The sequence below is a fragment of the Sceloporus occidentalis genome, unplaced genomic scaffold (genome assembly GCF_023333645.1).
Source record: "Sceloporus occidentalis isolate IW3139 unplaced genomic scaffold, rSceOcc1.0.p SCAF_22, whole genome shotgun sequence".
Taxonomy (NCBI): Eukaryota; Metazoa; Chordata; class Lepidosauria; order Squamata; family Phrynosomatidae; genus Sceloporus; species Sceloporus occidentalis.
The window spans coordinates 10,635,001-10,661,196 of NW_028317002.1; the positions used below are offsets into that span (position 1 = coordinate 10,635,001).

The following is a 26,196-nucleotide window of genomic DNA, read 5'->3' on the forward strand; positions in this document are numbered from 1 at the left end:
ATTTTGCCTTCTTCCACTGACTTCTTGATACTCTGAGCGGTTTCACTAACTGAATCAGATATCTTTCTTGTAGCAACTGAAGCAAAGTTCAATAGATAATCTTTGGAAGAAAAACAAATAATTTCACTAGAAAAATACATAAAATAAGTAAATATTAAATAAAACAAAATCAAAACATAAGATGGCAATTAACTTAAAAATGCAACAAAAAGATTTGACATAAAATAAAGTTATTACAATGTTACCTAAAGCCAGCTATATGCATTTTTTTTTATTTTTACTAATAATCAACTAATTTCTCAAAACCAAGACAACTGCCGCCTTGTAAACCTGCATTGCTTCAAGACAATCATTAAAGGGACAGTTTAATGTCACAGGCAGCCTCACCAAAAAAAGAATGCATATTAATGTATTTGAGTGATTTAATATGCATTTCTTAGAAGGCACAGGACAAATGCATATGGAAGGAGGCGATTCCGCAAAGCATGGCACGTCTCGTAATCTCAATTTGACCACTCGGCTACGATATCAGTTAAAGTGCATCAGGTGGACGGAGTGTCCCTTAAATAGGACGATTATAACGTTTCAGGGGGAAAATGTCTAAGCATCTCACTGCCAAATAGCTACCAGTTTAAAAGGTACAACACTCGTAGTGGATTTGAGTTCCAAACAATCCTGTAATTCCTAGAAGAGGTGATTGAAATTGATTAGAAATCAAAGCCTGCAGGAAGAGACAGAAGAGAGAACTTGTTCTGCAAGACGGAAGCACTGCATAAAAAGTAAATTTATGTAATTAAAGGACTATATAAATTTAATATCATTGCCGAAGCTCAATGGAACTGCATAAAGGGATGTGCATACCTCCAAACATTAAATGTAAATCACATCCATGACAAGTCAAAGTCATGAAAAAAATAATAATAATGGGGGAAAAAAAATTAAAAAGAGAACCCCAAAAACCTGCATATTAGTATAGATTTCCAAATGCCAGTACTAGTACGTACTAGCTGGGCCCTTAAATTCCCTTACTGTATTAGCCTCTACCAATTATGACGGGAGGCTGTTCCATTTATTGACAACCCTCTCAGTAAACTAAAACGTCCTTATGTTGCAACTTAACCTCTGACTCTAGACAATGGCCTCTTGTTTTAACATTTCTTAATGTGTAATAAAAAATAAAAAAAACTCTCCTTCAGGGCTAAAAAAAAATAAAAAAAAAATTGCTAGAGCAATTGTATGTGCCAGCACCTGTTAAACCGGTAAGAAAAAATTCACTGAGACAACAGCAACGCAATGTCCCAGCATCTCGGCATCAGAGAAGCAAAATAGTTTACATAATCATCATGTAAAGTACAAACATTTGTTTTACTGCTTTGTATAGCGCCAGAAAATGTCATAAAAGAGACAAACAAGGTATGGAGAGCTAATGTTTTTCACCATGCACTAGAAAACTAGATGCTTTAGGGGGACCATCAACGCCCCTAGCAAACACTCCCAGCTCAAGCACTTGCGCCAAGCTAAGCCTGGGGGCAATCTAAGCCTGGGGGCAATCTAAGCCTGGGGGCAATCTAAGCCATCTCTTGGAACAGAAGAAACCACGGGGGACTGCTGGTGGCAGCCAGATCTGCCCTCTGTGGCAGAAGCTACTGCTGGCTCTGATACAGAGTAAAGGCGCTTGGTGCCAACACCATTACATTGTTTGAATGCCAATTGCTGCTGTAGCACTAAACTAGGAAAAACAACCACAAAGGTGTGCTGCTCACATACAAATAAAAGCCTGCAAGTGGGCTCTGCCTATGCTATTCGATCCCGCTTAACATTGACTGGATAGTTATTAAATATTGTGCGCTGTCGCATATACAGATATATTATATATACATACATACACACTTATTATTTCTATATTATATTTATTATAGCTATATTATTAGAAGGCAGTCCTCATTCCACTTCAACAACAACAAAAAAAAAGTTGTTCAGGTATTTTAAACAAGCGAACCTGACAGATACTGGGAGAATGCTCTGGCCAACCGCAAAAATGTAAGACAGATTGGACCTTAACGGGTTAAACAATGAGCTGGCTCTATATAATGCATAATATAATGTTTGATGAGAATCTGGAGAAATCTCGCTGGTAGAAGTGTTCATTACACAGGCCCAAGCAGCAGAAGCTCACCGAGATGTATAGTGGAGTCATGGGGCTAAAACAACTCTCCTGCAGACTCTTTAGTGAATAATCCCCAGAGCGGCCCCCATAGCTGCTGATAACCCCGTGTCACTGCATGCAGCACAAAGCATCATACTCACTGCCGAGTCCCTTCGCCTGTCTGACCAGCACGTCATCCTCTTCATCGCCGCTGGAGCGCTTGATCTCCGCGTCCTGAGACCCATCGGCCTGCTCTCCACCTCTGTCCGTCGCCTGTTCTACCTCCCCGGTGCCTTGTGCGTCCGGTTCCGGGTCTAGTCCTAACCAGCTTCCCAAACCTTTAAACATTTTGAGTGCTGACACGGAGCACACGGACGCGGTGGTGCGCCGTGCCTTCACCGATATACTCTTAGCCTTATTGTTTTATATTGCCTTGTTTGTTTGTTTTTTTTTATTCCAACACCGTCAAAACTTCCTCGTCCTGGGAGGTTACGTCAACTGGTGATTCCTGATCCAATCACAGAGCCTCTGACAACCACGTGACGTACAGAGCGCCAACCCACAGATAAGAAATACTCGGTTAGCTCCTCCCACGGTCAACACCGGCGCAGGGCTACAGAGCCCTACACAACAGAAGATTAAAAGTTTTTAGAACGGGCTTTTTCTGTAAGGAATGCAATGAAAATGGCAGCCAAAATAGACAATAATCATTGCTAGAATTGCCAGTGCTGTCTCTACGGTTTAGAACTACCGCATTGCGTCGAGGCATGGAACGTACGTGGTGTGGAAATATTTGTTGTGGTGGTGGTGTTTGCGCATGCTCACGTGACCCACAAAATGCCACTGCCGCTGTGTCAAACGTGACATGCGCGCTGTTGGATACCAAATAGATTGGTCAGAGTAGTTACACGGCCGAAGGAGTATGTTTTTCGCCTAAATGGTGTATGACGCCGTCCTTTGCTGTTTACGTCAGCGAATAGGTTTAGGTCACGTTGTCTGCTCTTGATAATGAAAGGGAGGGATTGTAGTGCAATGATTGCAAAGTTATGTTATCTCCATGGCAACCGATAGAATATGGTTCTATTATGAAAGCCTGCCTGCTTTAGTTGATTTTGGGAGCAGTGATCACATTGTTTCTGCATTTCATACACTGAAAAACTTATGACCATATACGTTTGGAGTGAAGCGGCTTCACATACGATATACCGGGTCACTGGATGTGCAGGCGGTTTTTGGGGTGTTGCGGGTGGTTAGACAATGTACCTGCGGGGCCCAGTAATCCTGCGCATTCCCGCAAGGCTGCCTTTGCGTTGCTCACACACAGCGTCTCTTCTCTTGTTCCGCGCAGGAACCCAGCGGAGTCACGGGAATTTACGTCAAGTGACTGCTCTGTTTCAGCGTAACGATGGCACTTAAAGGGGAAGTTTTATGGGAAAAACCTGGCTGCCTTATGTGCCAATAAACTTCCTTTATTTTCCATTATTAGAATTTTCCTGTGCAAGTAACACACTGAGCTGAATCTTTATGGCAAAGCATTAAAAAACCAACATGGGCTTTGCCAATTATCCTAAATTCTAGCATCTGATCGTCATGACATTCCTTTGCATCACATTTGTGTATTTTTTTTTTATCATGACTGGATTATCTGTCAAACATCTTAATCATTTATAACACACAAGTTACTATAAGCATACAAGTGATAGTGCCTTCCCATATAGTCATTTCCACTTCTGCATTCTTTACATTATATGAGTAATTATTCATACTTTAGGTTAACTGAATATTAATTTCATTCACGGTTTGGCTAAAAAGGTACCTTGTGAACGGAAATCTTTTAGAAGAGTAATCCTATGCTCATGGTATCTCTGGTGGGGGCATGTTCACTAAATGTGATGCGCCCCTGTGCCACTTAAACAGTGTGAAAGTACACATTCTTATAGTTTTACAGCGATTTTCCTGATCATGAAGAAAACTTTATACTTAAGTGAAAGAGATGTATTAAACACCTGAGTTATGGTAATTGGACATTAAAGAGGTGAGGGAGCAGGGGATCAAAAATTCTAAAGGTAGAGGAGTTGTTTAAAAGTAACGTGAGACAGAAAGGCTAAATGACAAGTAGGGACATTTTCCTTCTTTTCCTATCCTCTGCTCCTAGGTTTTCAGGTGCCTGCAGATTGAAGGATACATGTTAAAGGACTAACACACAAAAGTACCTTAAGGTGCATTCTTCATAAGTGGGGCTGCATGGGACACTTTAAAAATGCTCAAAACAGCTGCACATTGAAGAGCGGTTCTTAACTTGCCTCTGTATCAACCAAGTCACTTGGATCTTCAGTTATTTACAAAAGGCTTCCCAGAACATATTCCCTGACAATACTACACAAATGCGATAATAAATACACAGCCCGTGCAACCCTTTACACCTTAAACCAACATGTTTGGCAACAGCAACCATATGCACTTTAATACATGCAACCAATATGTTACTGCTTCAACCAGCCAATCAGTGGCAAGAAATGTTAGACCATGAAGGAGAAGAGCAGCCGCCGTAACACTTCAGGGAAGTTTTTTTTTTTTAAGTTTTATTTTGAAGAATATTTTAAAATGCATTCTTCTTTAATGGCGGTGTCAGTTTAACCCCTTAACATCCATTGACGAGTCAGGCATGTCATTTCATTAAACAAGCTCAGAAAGCGATCTATGATCACTTTCCTCGCTTAAACGGTGTTGCTGTAATGCCTCAATGTCGAGCCATTCAGCAACACCGAGATCAGAGTCGCCCTCCCCGTGGGTGTCCACATGCCCAATAACTTGCAGAAAAAAGCAAAAAAAACAAACATTGGGTATTTCTACACTCAGGATAAATAGTAGAATCTATTTAGCAAGTTTTTTCATTAGCTTTTTTGGACGAGTAAAAGATTTTTCGGGTAAAAATTCCCCCCCCCCCCAATGTTCCATCACTATTTTTTTTAAATAGGAAGTTAGATAATATGATCAAAAAATGGTATCTGAAGAAAGCCCTTCTTGTCCTAAAAAAAAAACAAACCATATAACTTGTGTGGGTTCACTAAATGGGATAGGAGAAAATTACATCTAAACAGGAGCACCGCAAAAGTGTTAAAACAGCCTCGGTCCCAAAGGGTACAAAAAGTAAAAAACAGCCTGGTCCTTAAGGGGTAAATATCCAAAGGCAGAAGAAATTCGTGAAGTTGGTTCCGAGTAGGTCCAGGAACCCATGTACTCCTGCATTACGCATGCATACATTCACACACAGCAGAGTAAGATGCGCATGGTTTTATTTTACTACTGTAGTATTTTAATTGGGAAAGCACAATGCTTTGTGTTCCACAGTCTCACTCAAGTTTAGTTCCTAGTAAGTTTACATTGTATAATACATTCTAAAATAAAGAATTAAAGAAAAGATTAAAACACATTTAAACCAGTACATGGCTACTTTATTTAAAAAAAAAATACACTAATCATATATAGCATACAAAGGACTGTTTTCAACTTTGACAATACTTTCCCAACAACAAAAATACACATTGACCACAGAAGCACTCATTCAATTCCCTCTTGTTTATCTTTGATGGCAACCTGTAAAATATTAAAACATAAAAATATGGATATTCTCATAAAAAAACATCTTGAAGCCATAAATAATGACACCGTAATGTGATCTCAAGCTCTATATAAAAATGTATTGTCAATATTAACTATATGCCCAAAAGTATCTGGACACCCCTCCTAGTTATCGAGTTTAGGTGTTTCAGCCACACTCATTGCTAACAGGGGTATAAAGTGAAGCATGCAGGCATGTCACACACTTACACAGAGAGGGTCACCGAGTGTTTTGGGGTTTGTTTTAAATTTTTACACTTATGGTTAAAAAAAAAAAGACTGGAAAACAAAGCGCACTATTTTTTTATTTAATTGTTTTATAGTCTAAAAGTAAGGAACTATTTTGAGGAAAGCGGTGTCATAACATGGCAGATTCTGCATAATATAATTTTATTGTGACCTGCCAGAATCAGTTGCCACTAAAGCAAAAATGCTTGCTAAATGTAAAAGTAACCCAAACCACATACTATTTTTCAAATATTGTACTATTAGTTAGCAAAGCCAATTTCTAACCAATAGTTCCCAGTTATTGCCACAGTTTGTTTTGCATATTATTTACGCGATAAGGACCATGGTACCATGGTGTAATACCACTAACAAATGATTTATGTGCTCGTAAATACAAAATAAGTGTAATACGTACCCTAAATCTTTCCTCGAGAAGGGACAGTTCACTTATTAAGTCAGTGATTGCATTGGTAAAGGCCTCTTGAGGACTATAGTCTGGGGTTGTCTGAACTCTAATAATAATTTTATGCTCCAGGGGATGTGGAACTTTGTAACCAGCAAACAACACCTGAGGATCCTTCAGCAGTTGCCTGGCAAAATAAAATAAAAAAACATAATAAAAAAATAAAATAAAACTCTAGGTAGATCCAAATGTATCGTCAACTAGCCTTTGCAGTAAACTATTCTCCCCATGTGCCTAGCATGGATATAAGCTGGGTCTGTGAAAACAAACTTACCTTGACCAAAGCTTCATAAAACATATACTAATGGTTTCACACATGATGATAGAACTAACAAATTGTTGTAGAAGAGTTTTTTGTTTTTTTTATTATTCTGGAGACACACTACTTTAGAAGTAAGATATATTACTTAAAATGTGGTGAACGTAAATGAGATATTGTCCCTGTTCCAGGAAGTGGCATATTTACACCAACGTGGGTAACGAGATCATTATACGGTCCAGGCACGCGATGCAAAAACAGTCATGTTAATGACAACACCAAGATTGGCATCAGGGGCCATGTCTGGCCTCTCCCCAAGGCGTCAAGGACTTATTCTGACTTTTACTATAAATCTATAGAAGTTTATAAAAAAAAAAATTGCTAAATAGATTTTAATATTTGACATGAGTATACAAAAACCCATGTTTTTATGCACATTATAGGGCAATAAGTACAAGTAGCATATTGCCATTTCAAAACCATTTGAAACATCTTTGAAGCCGGCCAATGCAAATTACCATCAAACCATATACTGTATGTTTGAAAGTATCGTGATAACCCCCATGTATGGGTTTGTCGAGTTGTTTGTGGGCTAAAAGGCCACATTTGGGAAGTATGCATTGGACACGTTAAAAATACTGCCTCGTGTCCTATTTCGGACATCTTTGAAGCTGGTCAGTTTAATTATCCCCATCAAATCATATTTTTGAAAACTGGACACCCGAGGGTGTTTTAACCTTTTTCATGCACTAATTTTACTACCAGCCTTTGTCAAAATTTGTGGTGGTATTTTTTTGTGTTTCTTTCCACACACATTGTAATTCAGGTATGAATTTACAGCTCCTTATAAATGTCACTGTCACCCAACATGAAATATATTTTCAGCAACATCTCCTGAGTATAGTGATATGTCCCATCACATTATGATTAGTAAGCTGGGCTCAATTGACTTGCACCCTCTTGAGAACTTTTGTTTTTTTTAATGGTTGCCGCCATCTTACGAGGGGCAAAAACTCTTGCAGGGTGGCTTGTGACTGCTCTCCGGAGTCTTTGCATTTTTGAGGTCAAATATATTTCCTCTAGCAAATTAGTCGACTGTAATAGGCCTTTTAAAATAAACCCAGGAATATTTTATAAAACCTTATCATGCAATACTATCACTGATGTTTACCAACCACAAGAAGTGATAAAGCTACATACAGGAAAACATATATACAATAACCCTAGTCTAATGTGCAACTCTACATGCATTTACAACTAAAGTTGCAAGAAAACATGTTGTATGTTCTAAAATAAGTAAACACTATAATATACAAATTTGTTTAGGTGCCAAATGTATTCATTGTTGGGGAAAAACAGGATTTAGTACATAGTTTAGCTTAAACCTCATAAAAGAGGGAAAAAACAAAACATATAGTACTTACGATTTAATGATGTTTCCAATAGTGTGATCTTCTTTGTTAATGGTAAATAAACATGCATTTGGTACTTTAGTGTCCTTTGTAATTGTTATCCTGCAAATAAAATTATTATTATAAAGTAAATAAGAAAGCTGTTATAGTTGAATTACACCCAACATCCATGATTGCTGGCCGATATCAGTAGTTCAGTTCACAATATAACCAGTGAGGACACGACCATCAAACCTATACGAGCTTGGACATCCCAAAACCACAAGCGTAAATAAAGAGTTGCCCCTGATGCACCCCCATCTCCCTTTTGCAGCTAAAACCCTGACAAACAGCCCAAAACCATTATCTTTCCTCCACCAAACTTTACAGTAGGCATCATGCATTTTCAGGGTAGTGTTACCCTGGGAAAACCCAGATTTGTTTGCAAGACTTAAAAATTATCACTCCAGAGGACACGTTTCCACTGTTCCAAATTCTGTGGCATTGTGCTTTACAGCAATCCAGCTGCCGTCTGGCACTGTGCATAGTGATCTTAGGCTTGTGTGTAGCTGTTTAGCTCCTAACATACAGTGCTTGTGCTGATGTTGCCTTCAGCGTGGAAGTCAGCTCTAAGGCTATCTGCAGTTTTTTTATTGAAAAATTGAGTAATAGTTTGCTGAAATCCACAGAAAATGACACAAAAATTAGGAAAGCCCCACCCCTACCAAACCTGAAGAAAATTACTTGTTAGATACCCATCTCTAGATCTCTCCACCTAAAGTATCCATTTGTCAGGCTGTCAATTCTAATCTTGTCATACCCTTTGGATATATGTATTGTAGGAAGCGCTCCGTACATTTTTGGCACTATATAAATAAAAGATATTTTAAGTACTGTTGCTATAGAAACTATGGTGGTCAAAAGCTAGAGGGGGAAAAAGAGAGCTTACAATCTAACAAAGTAGTAAGTGTAATTGACACAAGAGGAGGGGTGAAAAGAGTGAGCAATAGCTCTCTTATAGCAGTAGTTAGGGCTAAGTAGTTTCAGTATGCAAAGAGGATGTATAAATAAAATGAACAGAGGGGTGGGTCAGTGCTTGGCTTCAGAAGGTGGCTAGCACAAGTATTGGGATGTAATGTCCCTGACTACCTCTCTAAAGAACAATGCACATTAAAGTATTTTATTCAAAGAGTACATTTATACTTATACACACAGAATCCTCTAGATTGTAAGCTAGTTTGAGCAGGGCCCGTCTCACCTGTTTCTGTAAGTCAAATTGTTATGCTATATGCTACTTGATATGTTTTGTCTACCCACCGTGCAGTGCTACGGAACATGATAGCGCTTTTTTAAAACAAAGAATAAAGTCAACCAGAATTTCCATCAATTGCCCACCTAGGTTTAACTATTGTAGCCACTGATTGGCAGTTTGAAGCAACCAATCAGTGTCAGGAAAGCACATGCCACACAATATCCAAACACATCTCCTGCACTGCAACTAGCGGAGCACAGCAATCATACACATTAACATGCACATGACGGCTGGCGTGTCCCTTTAACTCTAACGAGGGGATCTCCCTATATGAAAAACAATGCGCTAAGAGGTAGCTTGGTGACAGCCATTATTGATAATGTTACTGCCGATCGATCCATATTTTCAACAGGCCAGTATTGCTCACAGTCTGAGGGACACAAAATCTGCCATTTTAAAAGATAGCACTGATGATAAAAACATGACCGCACAACTGTATTAAACGTAAACTTCCTCCACGTCGCTACGCGTCTATACTTACTTCTTCTCTCCTTCAAACAGAAGAAAGGATTCGAAGGCCGGTGGCGCATTCATACCGGTAGCGTTCTACTTGGCTCTTCTCCACTGTGATTACACTGCTGATTCAAAGCCCCGACAGATTCAAACCTCAAGGCTCCCACTGATGGCGTCATCAACGCGCCAATTTGCCACTTCCTTCTCATAGTTCCATTACATCCATGCTGAAACACCGACTACGAGCTGGCTGCCATGTTTGATATGGGCAGGAGTTGTAGTCGCGTGCTGTTAATAAAAAGCGTATATGCTAAATATTTCTTATCACGGTATTAGATAGTAAACGACACCAAATTAAAGACGCAGCTAGCATTAACAATTCGACAGCACCTATAACATACTATTTTGCCAGCGTCCAACATGGCGAAACGCGCACTTCCTCCTCACGCAATTGGTTGGCAGGTGTGAATCGGTCATCGTTCTCTTGCTAGATCCTTCGTCTGATTGGCTAGTAGATTACAGCGTACAGAGGTATAGCGTTGAGTTGGGGGTATTGCTGGTGTTTGTAGCGCGGCACTTACAAGACTGCGTCACATTATGTCGACCCAAGTAGAAGAAGCTGCGGCGACGGTGAAAAACACGAGCAGACTGGAAGAGATCTCACAGGTAATAACAGACGGGCAGGGAAACCGCTTTTACATTCACTATGTGCGCGATCAGCCAGTGTAATGATGGTCACAGACACGAGGGGGACACATGATTATTGAGGGGTACACCTGTCACATCTTGTTGATTTCACAGCCCAGTGCAATATTAGGGTCTCCAGCCCAAGACATCGACTAGCTGTGGAACTCCGTACGGGATTTACCGGCAGGGCTGCTTCATAAATCTCCAGCTCATGCGTGTATGTGATCCCTTTAAAGCGCTTCTGGCCATCAGTCATTGGGCTTCTCTGTGAAATGAGATGCGCTGGGATCTCTCGATCGTCTAGCATGGTGTTTATAAAGTTTGGCCGGTACTAATAAGAGCCAGTCAAAGCGTCGGTAATGTTGCCTCACTGTGGCTGTGTAGGCACAACATGGTGTGTATTAGAAGACCAGCATAAGACGTTTTGGGTAAAAGTGTAATTTAGCAGAACAAATTATTTTCACTTCTTTGTTTACATTAAGAAAAAACTCTTTGTAAATTCCTAAAAAAAACCCACTAAGAACACCCATGCCTTAAATGCAATCTATTTCCACACCCTGCCAGGGGAAGGAGTGATAGCATGAACAACCGCATGCATATGGTATACCTAATCAGTGTGTTGCAGATACAGTATAAGAGACCAGGTGTTTTATTATTATCAGCTGGTGCAAGTCCTTGGGTTTTTTGATTTGGCTCTGTATTTTTTGCCGTTTTATATTGATCTATATGGATGTATCTTTCTGGCTCCTAAGAAAGCTAAGAGGCTGCCTCTAAGATTTGTCTGTCTGGCTTCTAACGCCTGCGGACAATTTACCAAGTTCTCTTTTAAAATGAGCGTGCAGACCCTGTTTGTGTCTGATCATCGCTGGTCGTTGAGTCCTTTGGTGCTCAGAACTGATTAAGGTAATGGAGTCTACCAGATGTTGAAGGCTTTCCACAGGTATAGTGGCCGATGTTTGTTCCAGTGGTTCTAAAACTTGGTCTACGTTGCCCGGTGGCGAATCTCTACTTAAGGTATGTTTCACCATCTTATAAAGATGTTTAATTGGAGTGAGAAAGGCCTCTGCAGTAAGCTCAGCAAAATTAGTTTGTGGAACAAAGGATTATAACATTCACCTTTCATTTTGTTTCAGGATAGAAACAGGCGTTTGCATCAAATCATTTTAAAAAATAATTGGGAAAAAGACTACTCGTTGATCCTTATGCATGGCAATGTAATTTATGTGCATTTAACTGGAGAGTCCAATCAAAGAGACACAGGGTTCTTCCAAGACCCAGAAGGTGCCCTAACCCTTTCTCCAAATTCTGGTGTATTACCCCCTGATAGGCATGCACAAGCAGAGTTCTTTCACAATCAATGTCATAAGTATTTTTTAAATCTTGTCAGGACACTTTTTACATTATGGGGCTCTTGAGCCATCAGATGCACTTTTGGGGAACCTGTGGGAATACTCAAAAGCGATACCCCTTTTGTATTTTCTTGCTAGCGATTGGCTACGTAAAGCCTGAAAAGCAGAAGATCGAGGGACGGTAGACTGCAGCTCAATAGCTGTAGCATTTTTATTAGTATTTTTAAGTAAATAACACATTAAAATCCTTTAATATGCCTTTAATACTATAACATGTATAGGGCATTACACTGTCCATTTAAATGATTTGCAATTTCTAGTATAGTAAGCAAAAGAAAACCTGTACATTTTTTTTTTCTTTTTTCTTCAGTTTAAACTAACATTTTGAAGAAGCCTTTTATTTTTTATTTTTTATTTTTTTTTTACATACCTGTGGCAGCAACCTATTGGTGTCACGTGACAGTCCTCAACAAAATTATGAGAAGAAAAGTTTACATGATTAAATATCTTTAACAGTACTATTAATGATATTTATTATTCTGCATTTAATTGTAAAAATGTAGTTACCTTGGGATAACATGGACCAAATATGATTAAGATGTATTTTTCTAAAAAAACATTACATTACAACAACGTGCTCGTTACAAGAAGTGGAATTACCTGCCCAGGTCTTGCCAATATGCAAAAACAAAAGGTCGCTTCATGTGAGCACTACAGAAATTGTAATTGTCACCTTAACGATTTACATGACTGTGGAATATATTTTATGAAACCCCAAAAGTGAGTCATTTTGCGGGAAAGGGTGTTGGCAGCCATAGTTGTGGGTTTTAATAAATATTGCGCAAGATTTTTACTCTTCTTATACCGGTATGCCTTAATATGTGTTAATGTAACTGTAAATTTTCCATATTGTAAATTTGAATTTTAAATATATAGGTATAAGCGGTGGTTGGACTACTTGCGGTTATCCTTTGTGTGCAGTTTCTGAATATTTACTGCTCACTAGAACGGTCTAGTCCCCAAAATGGTATTTTTCAAATGCACGTTGGAGTCTATTTAAGTTCACACAAAACTGAAGAATGCCGGTAGCTGTGGCTCCTAGATATTTGTGTCTCGCTCCTAGCATTTTGTGCCAGCCCTGTTGTAAATGATTCCAGCCTGTTATCCCAGGTCATACGTCGTATCTTCAGAAACTCTGCATTGTCTGTAGATGCTGTGCCTCAGATATTTGTTGCAGAACAGCAAAGGTTTCCCTGAGTTAACAGCATGCCTTTGCCCATAGCACAAGAAAAAGGAAGGCGAACCCAAATGTGAAAAAAATGCACGTAGACTATCAGTGGAATGCGGTTGTATTTTATTTTCCACCTCAAAATAAACGTAAAGTGTCTATTGATCTGTTTGCGAATAAACCCCTTGGGCGAGCAACAGATTAGCTGTGCTCTCACAAACAATTTAGAGTATCAACTTCTATGAATCATATGTTTTACTTTCATGTTCTAACTCCGTCCTAAAAAAAACCCAATAGTTGTTAACTACACAGACATACAAGGGTTGTTAAAGTTTTACTTCCATAACCCCATCTCAAAGCTGATTAAGTGCTGCTTAAGATGACTCACTCTGAAGGTCAGCTATGGAAGCTTGCTGGGTAATAACTATAAGTCACTTTCTAGGTGTCACCTCAGTACAGGTCATGGTATTTTCAGTAGCTTTTCTTTCACGTTCAGTCTGTAGAAATGAATTCTCACATGCGTGTCCTTACACGTCCTCCCTACCCACTGCTAAAATCCTAGTTTTATTACTTGAAGAGCAAGAAAATTGGAGGACACTTAGAAATCATTAATATTCCAGAAAGAGGTGCGTGTGGCTGCATGTTCACCTCTCTACACACTTAACATATTTTCCAACAAGAATACATAGACCACCTTAGAATTTACTGTTCATAGAATAAAGCAGGCGATGGCCATGGAATCCTGCTGTGTATAAGCTTAAAACAATTTGAGTCTGCAAATCCCGTATTCATCTAGGCTTACCTTGTACACCATGGAGTTTTTGCCCATTTCTGGCCTTTTACATATGTGCCCATAAATGCTCTGACGTGGAGAACCATACCGGATAAATGCATCGTTGTCTGTGTTTTGAAACCATGCCGCACATTGGGCCAGCAATAATCTTTCTTCTCAGTAGAGTGCCGGTGGATGCATAATGCGGATGTCATGTGTATGAAATCCCACCATATTGTTTTATCGAATCACCATATAATCAATACAGTAAAGACTATTCCTCAACTCATCGTGTTCATGTTGTGCCCTCTCAAATTCTGTGTCCCATTGTAATTTTGTTAGAAAAGGGCATTGTAGCAGGTGTACTAAATTCACAGTGAGGTTCATAAATATTTTGGACAGGGACACGTAATTTTGTTTCTCTATGCCACCACAATGAACTTGAAATTATGGGTTTCTATCCTTGTAATGCTCCCTTTAATGCAGCATTCTTCAGTTGGTGCTTGTTTACAGATCTTTCTTCTTTCAGTTTTGTCTTCAGCATGTGAAATCCTTGTCCAGTTAGGTTGAGGTCAGGTGGCTAACTCAGCCGTTGAAACATATTCCACTTCTTTGGTTGATTCTTCAGTATATTTTGGGTGGTGGTCCATCTGTACTGTGAAGAGCCACCTTGTCAGTTGTGCAACACTTGGCTGAATCTGAGCTCATAATACAGCCCAAGACACTTCAGAATTTATCATGCTGCTCCTGTCATCATCAAAGTGTCTTATCAATAAACAGTAGTGTGCCGTTACATTGGCAGCCCATGCCTTAACACTACCTCCACCTTTCGTCTATCTAAAGAATATTATTCCAGAACGGGACATTTTTGTTTTCTGGCAAATTCTAATATGGTGTTCTTATGTTTGAGGCTTACCAGTGGTTTGCACCTTGTGGTAAACATTCTGTATTTACTTTCATGAAGTCCTCTTGGCTGTAGACTTTGACGATTACACCTGCCTCCAGGAGAGTGTTTTTGGCATGCCTAGATGTTTTGAAGGAGTTTTTCTTCCCCAAGGAAATAATTCTGTAATCATACACTATTGGCGTCTTCCGTGGCGGTTGAGGCCTTTTGGTGTGGATAAGCTCACCAGCGTGTTCCTTCTTTTCCCAGAATGTACCGCATTGTTGATTTAGTCAAACTGTCCAATTACATCTGATCCCTTGAAAAGAAGGGTGCTAACCTATAAGAAGTGCTGTAGGTGTGCCATTGTTTAATTAAGTTTTTTGACCTAGAGCTACAAAAAATTGACCCTTTCATCTCCATCTTTAGATTATAATGGAAGAGACTGATTATAAGAGCGTTGACGAGAATGGCTCTGACTATTTAGTGACCAGTCGTCTTCCAGAGACTATAGTAAATGGTGAAAAACCTACCTCATCTGTGTGTCTGGGTGAGAAGAAAGAGCGAATAACAAGTATTGAAGGCACTATGTTGTCCAGTTACTTGGTGAAAGAGACCAGAGAGGAAACTCCAGGAAGAGAAGAGACCAGGCTGGACCCACCTGATGGGCAACAGGACCTAGCCACTGAGAGGACCAAGGAAAAGACTTTAGGTATGGCCATTTTAGAGTTGAAAAAGGGTGATGATGAAGCAAAATTGGTAATTTTGATTATTCCACCCCTTAAAACAGTTCTGTGACTGTTCCAAATCTTGTATCTTGACCATAGGGTTTATTCGCCAAACGGATATTTGGTAGGAGAGTTTGCAGGGTAGTTGTGTTTTCAACACCCTCGCTTCACTATTCCTTATGAACGACCAATACTGGCATATTCCTTTGGTGTGAAGGTCTGACCTTGCCCTGCATAAATCAACTTTTAAGGGGACGTTGACAAAAGCCCACTGGTGTAACTATACATGGGAAGTAGCTGAAGCTCATCTCTCCTGTCAACTCCCACTTTAGTGAATAGACCCCATAAAGTTGAAATGCTCACAACTCCCATTTCTTCCAGGCCTTTAATATGTGGTGACTCCATAAACCACTTCTGTGGAGATCTTGTAATCGACCGCAAAGTTAAGCGTATGAACCTTCCCCAAATCACCTGGATTACACGCTGTATTTTTTTTAAACTCCTTTATGGGGTATATTGTGCCCCAAAGGCTGCAGAACCAAAAAATATCGATAGCATCTTAAGTATCTAGTTTTAAATACAACTAGTTGAAATCTGTTGTCCCTTTTTGACCCACAGGTAAAGAAGTATTACTTTTGATGCAAGCTTTGAACACACTGAGTACGCCTGAAGAAAAATTAGCTGCACTTTGCAAGAAATATGCTGATCTTGTATGTATTACTTTTTAAATGTATGGGGTTTTTATGTAAACAGTTATACGTCGCATGGTGAGGGGTATAGCCTGACATAAAGTGTTTTAGAGTCTTATGCTAGGTTTCGGGTACTGCAGTTCTCTTCATAATAAATAGTCATATTGGCTTTAACCCATCAATACCAGATAATTAAGTAGGGCCCAAAACAATTCTTCTTTAACATTCTTTAACATTACTGCTCCAGTCCTTACACCCTTGACTTTAATAAACCACCAAAAGCTTCTCAGTGGGTATTCATGGCCTTATGTTTCTTATATTCTTGTAGTAGGATCTACTTGTCATCAGTAGCCTAGGCCAGGTTTTGGTCGGATTTTTGTTTGTCCTATGTAATTGAACGGTATATGCCCACCTTCTCGCTTCCAATAAGTGTTACGTTGAGGGAAACCTGATAGGTTACTCTAGTTTCAAGTCTTTATGGTGCCCACGTTATTGCATTGTACAACAAAACGTTCTGGCACCAATGAGGCTGCATATTGTAGTATTGTGGCTGATAACCTGGCTCGTTTTTACCTTTTTGTTCGTCTTTTTTTTTTTTTTTGTCAATCAGCTGGAAGAGAGTCGAAATTTCCAAAAACAGATGAAGATTTTGCAGAAGAAGCAGGCACAGGTTGTGAAAGAGAAAGTTCACTTACAGAGTGAGCACAACAAGGCTATCCTGGCACGGAGCAAGTTGGAATCCCTCTGCCGGGAACTGCAGAGGCACAATAAGGCATTAAAGGTCAGTTTCAACTGGTGTTTAGGCATTGTATGGCCACTACAATACCCATGTAATGAAACATACGCGTTGTGTGTCAATTACATACTACTGATTGATATAAATTGTATGTGATATTAACCTACTGCAGCGTTTCTGGCATGCAAACTTATTTTAGATTTATGATTCTAATTTGTGATGGGATGCTTTGTATTTATTCCCTTTGCCTTTTCTTCTGCTGTACAGTAATTCTTTAAACCTTCTCTGGGGAGTCTGTTGGTGCGCTATATATTAAATAATATGTTTTCAAATTGTGAACTGTATTCCGAACAAATTCAGGAAGACAATCTCCATCAAGCACGTGAATATGAGGAAGAACGTAAAGAAGCCACTGCCCATTTTCAGATGACATTGAGTGAAATCCAGACTCCGATGGAGCAGCATGATTTGTATAACGCCAAGCTACAGCAGGAAAATGTGGAGCTGGGGGATAAGTTTAAGAAGCTTATTGAGCAGTACGCGCTGCGGGAGGAGGTATGACATTACATTATTGTGCATGTGTGTTTTTTACACTCTAGCAAAATAAAGTGGACTGGTGTCAATAACATTTTCTAAAAGCAATCATGCTCTTAATGTAAAAATTAAAAAACACACTGTGGAAGCTTTCCGATTTCTTGTTAAGGGCATAAACATAAGTTCACAAAGCATGACACATGCAAATTATAGCATTTCATAGCTACATACAAATCGACACATCCAGCTAAAATTTTTCTTGCTTTATGGACTAAGGTTTCTACAGGTTTGTGAGCTGCCTAGACTATTTTTACAGGGTTCCTCTGTTTTATCTTGTTTATTCACATTGACGTAAACTTATTAGCCACTTGACAACAATGGATGTGCCTGACACATCAGGAGTTTAAAACAGATGTAGAAAACAATGTAAGATCACTTTCTTCCCCCAAACAGTGTTGCTGTAATGTCGCGTTGAGGCGTTCAGTGTTGTTCAGTTTTTATGGGCAAGTCCAAAATTTAGCGCTATATCTTCACAAAAATCATCACCAGGTAAAATACTGCCTATTATGGAGCATCTGGTTTTCAAAAATGTATGATGGGGTAAATTGAATTGGCCGAGTTCAAAGATGTCCTGAGTGGGACATGGGCACAGAATGGCCAGATGTCAAAATTCCCCCAAAAATGCATGCCTCCCAAATAACCCAACAAACCTATGCATGGGTGGGATCACTCTACTCAGGAGATGTTGCTGAACACATATTGTTTGACAGTGACTTATACCAGGAGCTGTAAGTTCATACCTCAGTTGCAGTGTGTGTGGTGGGGGTGGGGGGTGGGGGGGGGGCGACAAAAAAAAACAAACACACAAACCTTGACAAAGGCTAGTGGTAAAATAAGTGCATGGAAGGTGTTAAAAAATAAAAACCAGCTCTGTCCTTAAGGGATTAAAGAAAAAGTTACACTGAAATACGCATTTAAAAATCTGTAAATTTACCTTTCCTCTTTTTTTGCCCGTTATCTTATTGTGCTGCTTGTCCTAGAAAAGTCTGTTTATTGGTTAATCTGTCTGCTTCTAACATCTTGCTTGTTTTAAAACAAGTGAAAGAGGGCAGAGGTGGAGTGTCTGGGTCATTTAGCAAAAGCGTTAGTCCTATTTATTATGATTCAAAGCATTTCCCTTTGTAACCTATGGTAGTTCCTTTAGTGGCATTAGTTTTCTTAAATCATCCATATCTATACTCAACCCAAAACTCTTACTTCCTCCAGCACATTGAAAAAGTTTTCAAACACAAGGAACTACAGCAACAACTTATTGATGCCAAGCTGCAGCAGACCACACAGCTTATGAAACAAGCTGAAGAGAGGCATCAACGAGAAAGAGAGTTTGTAAGTCAATGTGTATAGTCTTTTTATTTAAAGGGACACTCCAATGTCCCATGCAACGTCACTAATACATTTTACATATTAAAGTAGTAAAATGAAAAATAACCTACACTGCAGTAGAGCACTGCGCGGGACTTTTTTTTTTATTTATTTTTTTTTTTTTAAATCCCGCTCCCACAGAATTTCTGACCATTACCGCCCGCTCCCGCAACGTGTGTTCCACTCCCGAACGCTCCCGCAACATATGTGGTCAATCCCGCCCACCCCCTTACCTGATCTGCAGATTTCCTGCGCACTCCCACAAGGCTGCCTTCGCGTTGCTCGCACACAACGTCTCTACTCTTGTTCTGCCCAGGAACCCAGTGGAGTCACGTGATTCCGCTGGGTTCCTGGGCGGAACAAGAGAAGAGATGCTGTGTGGGAGCAACGCGAAGGCAGCCTTGCGGTATTACTGGGACCTGCAGGTACATTGTCTGACCGCCTGCTCCCGCCCACAACACCTGAAAAACCACCTCCAAGTTTTTTGACGGGTCCCACGGGACCGCATCCCAATGCAGTCCTCTACAATGCAGCTTCTCCTAAAGGTATCCCCCTTGCAAAGACAGAACTTCCAATCTGCTGCAGGAACGCTCTCCCACTGAAGTCATTGGGAGTGCTTTCTGCACATGTGCACCATGGAAGTCTCACTTGAGCCGGCACTGGAATTAGCTGATGCGCTTTAGTGAGCAGGAGATATATTCAGTCATATTTTTGCAAGCTTACTAGTTATGGGAGATCCTGCATTAAAATTAATGTATTGGCTAAAGTGTTCCTTTTGATGGGTGCCAAGTGATATGATTTTTTTTATTTTTTATTACTATTTGATTTCTTCCCACTTGAGTCCCTCATTGTGTCTACTTGTCATTTGCTCCTGGCAGTGTGCTGTTTGATTTCATTTTGTACGAACTTATGTTGATTGATTTCTCTGTGATTTTACTAGTTGCTGAATGAAGCAACAGAAACCAGACAGAAATTTGAAGAGCTAAAGCAACAAGAGACCCAGTTAAAGCAGCAGGTAAGTGTTCCGTGTTGTCGATGATCATCCAACGTTGCTGTGCAGGGCAAGTAATTGCATAATAATTTTTATATCTGGTGACAGATTTAAAATGAGAAGTTCTATTTTTTGCATAATATTTTAGACCTCTTTGTATTGTTCTTGCTCTGTTGTTTTAGATCACTCTACTAAATACCCTGACTCCTTATCATACTGCCTTGTGCCAAACAATAAAATGGCTCAGCCCCTGAGAATAATGAAACTCTACGTAGAGAAATATATTTAACTGGGCAAGGACGACACCTTTAGTCTTTAAATAAAGGAAAAAATATTTCGTAACTGTTCATATCTCTCCATACTTTACAGACATTCATCCACTCCAGTGACACACAGTGGTCTGTTTCCTACCTGTGCAGTGGAATGTATGTACAGTGTGGCAAATGTTAGACTTGGGAACATTAGCTGGAAGCCCAGGCTGGCTTTGGTGAATATATATTAGGCCATTTCCTTAATACTTCTGCTTCCGTCGTTAATGATAAAATGCCTTGACCGGTAGAGTTAGATATAAAGGTCCTTGTTTGCGTTCAAGAACGTGTTATGTACAGAATTGTACGGCAACGTTTTGGCAGTGTTTTTAAATATTTGACATATTCTCAACCTTCTGGGCCATAACTGAATGCCTTTATCGTTCTGTTAGCCGTTTAACGTTGTCCAATAAAATCACTTTTTAATGCGGTCACGGAACTTCCCACGTTTTGGAGAACAGGTTGTAATGACTGCATCCCAAGCAGAGATCCACTTTTGGTAGTTTTTGCCAGCTTTATCAAGATCTATATTAATCATTTCTCACATCACTATTTTCAACACTGGAGATTTCCAAGCACAGATATATAGTCATAACTGAATATAGTTTGATGCCTAGTTCATTTTGCAAGAGAGGAAATTGACTCCTCTTGTTTGTATAGGAACCGGCTTCTTCCATGCGACTAAAACAGCTTCCACTCTTCTGGGAAAGATTTCCACAAGATTTTGGACTGTGTCCGGGCAATATATGCCCAAAAGAGCATTTTTGAGGTCTGGCACCGATGTTGGATGAAAAGGCTTGGCTTACAATAGGTGTTCAAATTTATACCTGTGTTTAATGGGGTGAAGGTCAGAGCTCTGAATGCCACTTGAGTTCCTCCACACCAAACATGTCAACTTGTCTTTATGGACTTTGTTTTGTGCTAGAACGGGAAAGGGCCTTCACCAATCTAGTGCCAAGTTGGAAACATACAATTGTCTAAAATGAAACTAAGAGGCCTAGCCTAAACCCTAGAAAACACCCAAAAACCATTATCCCTCCTCCACCAAACTTTACAGTAGACACTATCCATTCTGTTGTTCTCCTGGCGTCTGCCAAACCCAGATTTGTTCCTCAGACTTCTAGATAATGAAGCATGATTTATCACTTAAGATTCTACTGTTCCAGAGTGCAGTGGCGGTGTGCTTTACACCACTCCAGCCAATTAGCATTGCACGAAGAGAACTTTGGCTTGTGTGCTGCTTCTTGGCCATGGAAACCCATTTGATGAAGCTCTCGACACACTGTGCTTGTGCAGTTGTCGTTTCCAGAGGCAGTTTAGAACCATGTAGTGAGTGATGCTACAAAGGACGGTGTGAGTGTGCATGGCTGAGCTGTTACTCTAACACGCTTCCACTTCACAATATGAGCACTTCCATTGGACTAGTTTTAACTAACTGTCAAAGTTGGCATCCTATCACGTGCCACATTTAAAGTCACTGAGCTCTTCAGTATGACCCATTTTGCTGAGAGTGTTTGTCTATGGAGATGGCTGCCTTTGTGCTTGATTTTATACACCTGTTAGCAGTGAGTGTGCCTGAAACATCTAAACTGAACAATTATCAGGGATATCCCAATACTTTATATCAGGGTACATTGGTGTTGGTCGTATAGTTTGTATTCTAGAGGATTCGGTAGCACTTTACTCATATAATATTTATGTAACAAGAATGTCCTTGTCTTGCGGTTCATCTAAATTTGAAATACTGTTGGTTATGCAAGGAATATAAATATTTGGCAGTGATCTTTCGCAACGAAATAGTGGAAACCTACAAAACCTGTGCTTGTGTGATGATGTAAAAATGCTTAATTGCTACTTTCAAATTGATGCTACGCAAGGTCTTACAAAGTTATTTTATATTCTGTTAACTCTATTTGATATGTTTGGGGTTTTTTTTGCTTTTTTTCAGCTTTCACTTTACATGGAAAAATTTGAGGAATTCCAAACAACCATGGCAAAAAGTAATGAGCTTTTCACAACCTTTCGGCAAGAAATGGAGAAGGTTTGTTGTCTGATATTCCTGATATTCAAGAAATCATGTATATGTAGTTTGTAAAGCTGATATTTACAAAATGTAAAAAAATGATTTAAAAATAATGTAGGGGAAAGTCTTCAAAGGCTTTGTGCCGCTGCCAAAATTCTAAGGAAACCCCTGCACTGACGAGTAACCAAAAATTAAAAAAATAAAAAGTGTGTGAGGGAGACACTTGGTCTTCCAATTGCTCATCCAAAGCTTAAAGGAAACTATCCATTTGTAGGGAATTAATGTACTCTGGAAATGTTGCCAAACATAAATTAGGTTTTATTTTTTTCAGCGTGTGTGCAAAAATAGCCATTATTATGGCTATATTTCTAGCATAACAAATGTGAGAAAATATAGCTCATAAAAATTAATGCATGTCTTCTATTTGCCAGCCAACTGTAGCTATATAAAGGGACAGTAAATGGTAAGGCATGCACATTTTGTTAGAAATTTATGAATATTACATACTTGTATTTCTTGATATTTATATATGTAGTTTCTAAACTACATATATAAATAAATATAAACTGATTGTGATTATTGAAACTAGTAAATACTAAGTGCATACATGCATAAATACCAAATACCAAGTAGAGGTCTTGTGAGTTTCCGGGTTATGAGCTGTTGAAAATCCCGCTCATATGTTGTCAAAGCTGTATGAATTGGCTCTGTCAGGTGTTGATTAGGAAGGATTGCACAATGCTTCATTACAGTGTACACATTCACACTCTCTCTTGCATTCATACTCCTACCAACACTCGCTCATATTTACACTCACTCACTCATACTAACATTATTTTTCACTCACACTCTTACTCGCATTCTCTCTCATAGTCTCCCTATCTTCTCAGCCGACCACTTCCGTGTCCGTCTCCTTTTCCGCATCTCTGCTTCTTTCTTCGTCCACCTCTCCCCCGTATCAGCTACATTGACAGGCCTTCCGAAGCATTTGCTTAAAAGGGCGGAGTCTGTGCACATCCTCCCCTCCAATTAGAGGAGCAGGGGAGAGGCTGTCCTTGTGCGTGTCATGGCTTCTCCCTGTTTATTTTCTCTGACTTCTTGGAGTACTTCTGCAAAAGGGCAGAGCCATGGCACGCAACTTGTGGACAGCCTCTCTTCTGTTCCTTGAATCGGGGGCATGGCGTGTGCTGAGCCTCCGCCCTTTTAAGGAAACACTCTAGAAGGCCTGGTCAACTGGGAGATGATGGAAACGGTTGTTGGCGAAGGTAGGGAGACATTGATAAACAGTAAATGTCAGAGTGCACGGTCGTGCTTGCAGGAGTTCTGAGGTCTAAGTGAGCTGGCATGAAAATGTTGGTCATACCAACGCGAGCTGCACATTACATTACAGGTGCAACGGTTTGGCCACCCCTGTCTTAAGCTAATAGGTGTTGAAGTTATTAATAGCATATATTATTTCTAACAGGAGGAACCATGAATTGTTGCCCATACTAGTTGAAATTATATGAATAGTGTATTATTCAAATAATAAAAAAAGAGCATCTTCTGCAAAAAAACTACGAGAAGGGTATGTTCTTATGTGACAGCATTAAAGTAAACCAGATACAACACAGATGGCACTCATCGTTTGGGGGGGGGGGGGGTAGCACATTTTTGCTACATAGGCAAATCAGGAAATCTGTAAATTAGATTGAATCAGTGTAACTAGTAATTTCATCACTTAGTAAAATATTCAAAATGGTGGCCCTAGTCATTCGTCTGTAAATAACCTGTTCTAATTTGGTGAATGTTAGGCCTGTAATTATTCTAGTTCTACGCTATTTTTACCTTATACACAGATGACTAAGAAAATAAAGAAGCTGGAAAAAGAAACTGTTGTGTGGCGTACAAAGTGGGAAAACAACAATAAGGCTCTACTACAGATGGCGGAAGAAGTAAGTTATTCTACTTTGTTTCTTGGGGCTGTTATAAATCCCGAGTGTATGAAACATCCATCAGATGGACCTGAAAAAGAAGTAAGCATACTTGTATTGTCTTTGATTGTGCCCCAACATAGTGTGGTAAACCCTGATTAGGTGATGCTTACTTTTGGAGGGCATTCTTCGCTCATTATTATTACATGTGGTACATAGTTTGTTAGGGATATTAATGAGACAAAAAAGGCAAAACCAATATTTTGTCACACACGCAAAACGACGCTACCAAATATTGTAGTACCACATCCACAATATTAATTTAAGGAGATACCCTATATTTTATCTCCGATCCTAAATACCTTTTCATTATTGTTATCACGGGTTATAAGCTGCAGTCTCACAAGCCGTCATATACAATAATGTAATATACTATTTCCCAGAAACAGGGAATTCTATACGAAGAAGACAAAATTCATCTCTATTCAGAATAATAAAACAATTATAATTACCACCACTTGTTGCTGTTGTCCAACTGGTCCTTAATTAACTAATCCAGATTCATTGTCAAGAAATTAAGTGGGCAAGAATATAACTTTCTACAAATTATATAGGTTAGGACTCCAAGTAACTCTAAGAGTGAAATATGGTGCCAGAATCTTAAGATTCCAATTCTGTGGGGTAAATTTGGTGAATAAGTCCGTCAGGGTCTGTCTATTTCAGGGTGCGATTTTATTTTTTTATTATTTTTTTTTTTTAATTAAAGACCTAAGCTTTTAAAGACAGGGCTTATTATCATAGCCTCCACCTTTTGATTGGAATTCTCCAATCATAACGGTGGGTTTTACCCATTATAATTAGGATTTTTACTCGTATTTACACCGTTGTAATTTCTTAATTTACCTGTGAGAGATGTTCTGGTCTAAGAATTAACTTAAAACCATTACATATGTGTTTGGAATTTATCCTTGGTCACCCTAATCACCAAATGTTACTTCCTAGATAGTAACTCAGGTCTTGGTAGTCTTCCCATGTATCCCCCATTCCAAGTTACATTTCTAAAGTTATACAGTGTCTACTCCTTAACTTTCTAATGGAAGATAACATTAATTGTATCATATATACACTGAAACATCATTATACATGAATACTCCTTTGTTCTCAATTATAGAGTGAACAAGGACAAAAAGAAATAATCACTATATGATTAAATAAAATAAAATGGCTCGAACTCCATTTTGTGTAAAATCACAGAATATAGAAATACATGTTTTCTGTGATAAAATATCTGACAAGTTACTTGGCATGTCCATCTAGTGCTTGTCTCAACACAGAGTTTCTACAGCTTTTGAGTTGGCTAGCACAAGAGTAGAGAGAGCAAGTACAAAAGTACAACTTCTCTCAGGCGGTAGTGTTTTAGGCTTTACACAAACCTGAATGGCAGAACTTTTGATCTGTGCATGCATACCACATTTTTGGAAGATCAACCGACAGATGGGGCATACAGTAAAAATCATTCAAAAATGCATGTTTACTGCTAACGGTGCCTTTTTTGTTCTCCCACAGAAAACTGTGCAAGACAAGGAATACAAAGCTATGCAGGTTAAATTGGAACGTTTGGAGAAGCTCTGCAGGGCCCTGCAAACGGAGAGGAATGAGCTCACCAAGAAGGTTGCGAATCTTCAAGATCAGGTGTCTGTTCTAGATGATGAGGAACCGGGAGGAGGGGACTTTTTAGAGACAAGTACAGTGACGTCTTCAGAAGAGCTGTATGTGATCGGCCACAGAGAAGAATTTGGAATTCAGCCCATCTCTCAGTCGTTAGAGGAAAACACCAACGGAGAAGAAAGACTCTTGACAGGGCCTTCTTGTGCAATAGATTCAGTTGACTAAAATGAGCAAACCACTGTTTAAAAACCCAGGTACACAATAATATATTTGTGTATAAACTTGTTGTTGGTAATGTTTTTTTTGTGGTGAGAAATTTCTTACTTTTTCTACCATATTTGTATTTTCCTAGGACTTCTTGATTACATGTGGTACATAAAGCTTCCTAGCAT

The 26,196-nt window shown here is 39.4% G+C and overlaps 3 protein-coding genes across 4 annotated transcripts in view; 1 reads left to right on the top strand and 2 right to left on the bottom strand.

The window, feature by feature from the left end:
• LOC149301010 (synapse-associated protein 1-like) overlaps positions 1–2,494 on the bottom strand; it is a 14,504-nt gene extending 12,010 nt beyond the window's left edge. Inside the window, exons 1-2 of the mRNA XM_089484663.1 lie at positions 2,308–2,494; positions 1–100 (exon numbers count right to left, since the gene is read on the bottom strand). The exon at positions 1–100 is cut by the window's left edge and continues 19 nt beyond it. Of these exons, the coding sequence (XP_089340789.1) occupies positions 1–100; positions 2,308–2,494 (287 nt within the window). The remainder of the gene's footprint in view (positions 101–2,307) is intronic.
• Positions 2,495–5,707: 3,213 nt separating this feature from the next.
• Positions 5,708–9,954, bottom strand: LOC149301011 (DNA-directed RNA polymerase II subunit RPB11-a-like). 2 transcript variants are annotated; one of them, XM_089484624.1, is made up of 4 exons: positions 9,902–9,954; positions 8,142–8,231; positions 6,411–6,585; positions 5,708–5,743 (listed from the first exon to the last, which is right to left on the bottom strand). In XM_089484624.1, the coding sequence occupies exons 1-4, from the start codon at positions 9,952–9,954 to the stop codon at positions 5,708–5,710; spliced, it is 354 nt and encodes a 117-aa protein (XP_089340750.1). The 2 variants fall into 2 exon arrangements, with proteins under 2 accessions (XP_089340750.1, XP_089340751.1); XM_089484625.1 differs by lacking the exon at positions 8,142–8,231.
• A 5,426-nt stretch (positions 9,955–15,380) lies between these two features.
• LOC149301012 (gamma-taxilin-like) lies at positions 15,381–26,029 on the top strand. The gene is made up of 9 exons (XM_089484517.1): positions 15,381–15,504; positions 16,139–16,230; positions 16,820–16,990; positions 17,306–17,500; positions 18,746–18,865; positions 19,842–19,916; positions 22,149–22,241; positions 24,062–24,157; positions 25,703–26,029. Exons 1-9 carry the CDS (start codon positions 15,381–15,383, stop codon positions 26,027–26,029), a joined length of 1,293 nt encoding a protein of 430 aa, XP_089340643.1.
• Positions 26,030–26,196: the final 167 nt, after the last annotated feature.

What these genes read in the sequence shown, in the direction of transcription:
- LOC149301011 (XM_089484624.1), bottom strand. Translation starts at nt 9,954, where the DNA reads ATGAATGCGCCACCGGCCTTCGAATCCTTTCTTCTGTTTGAAGGAGAG. An exon ending in CTGTTTGAAGGAGAGAAGAA is followed by an intron (nt 8,232 to 9,901) that starts GTAAGTATAGAC and finishes TTTTATTTGCAG; the next exon opens with GATAACAATTACAAAGGACA. An exon ending in ATTGGAAACATCATTAAATC is followed by an intron (nt 6,586 to 8,141) that starts GTAAGTACTATA and finishes TTATTTTGCCAG; the next exon opens with GCAACTGCTGAAGGATCCTC.
- LOC149301012 (XM_089484517.1), top strand. Translation starts at nt 15,381, where the DNA reads ATGTTGTCCAGTTACTTGGTGAAAGAGACCAGAGAGGAAACTCCAGGA. An exon ending in GACCAAGGAAAAGACTTTAG is followed by an intron (nt 15,505 to 16,138) that starts GTATGGCCATTT and finishes TTTGACCCACAG; the next exon opens with GTAAAGAAGTATTACTTTTG. An exon ending in TTCGGCAAGAAATGGAGAAG is followed by an intron (nt 22,242 to 24,061) that starts GTTTGTTGTCTG and finishes CCTTATACACAG; the next exon opens with ATGACTAAGAAAATAAAGAA.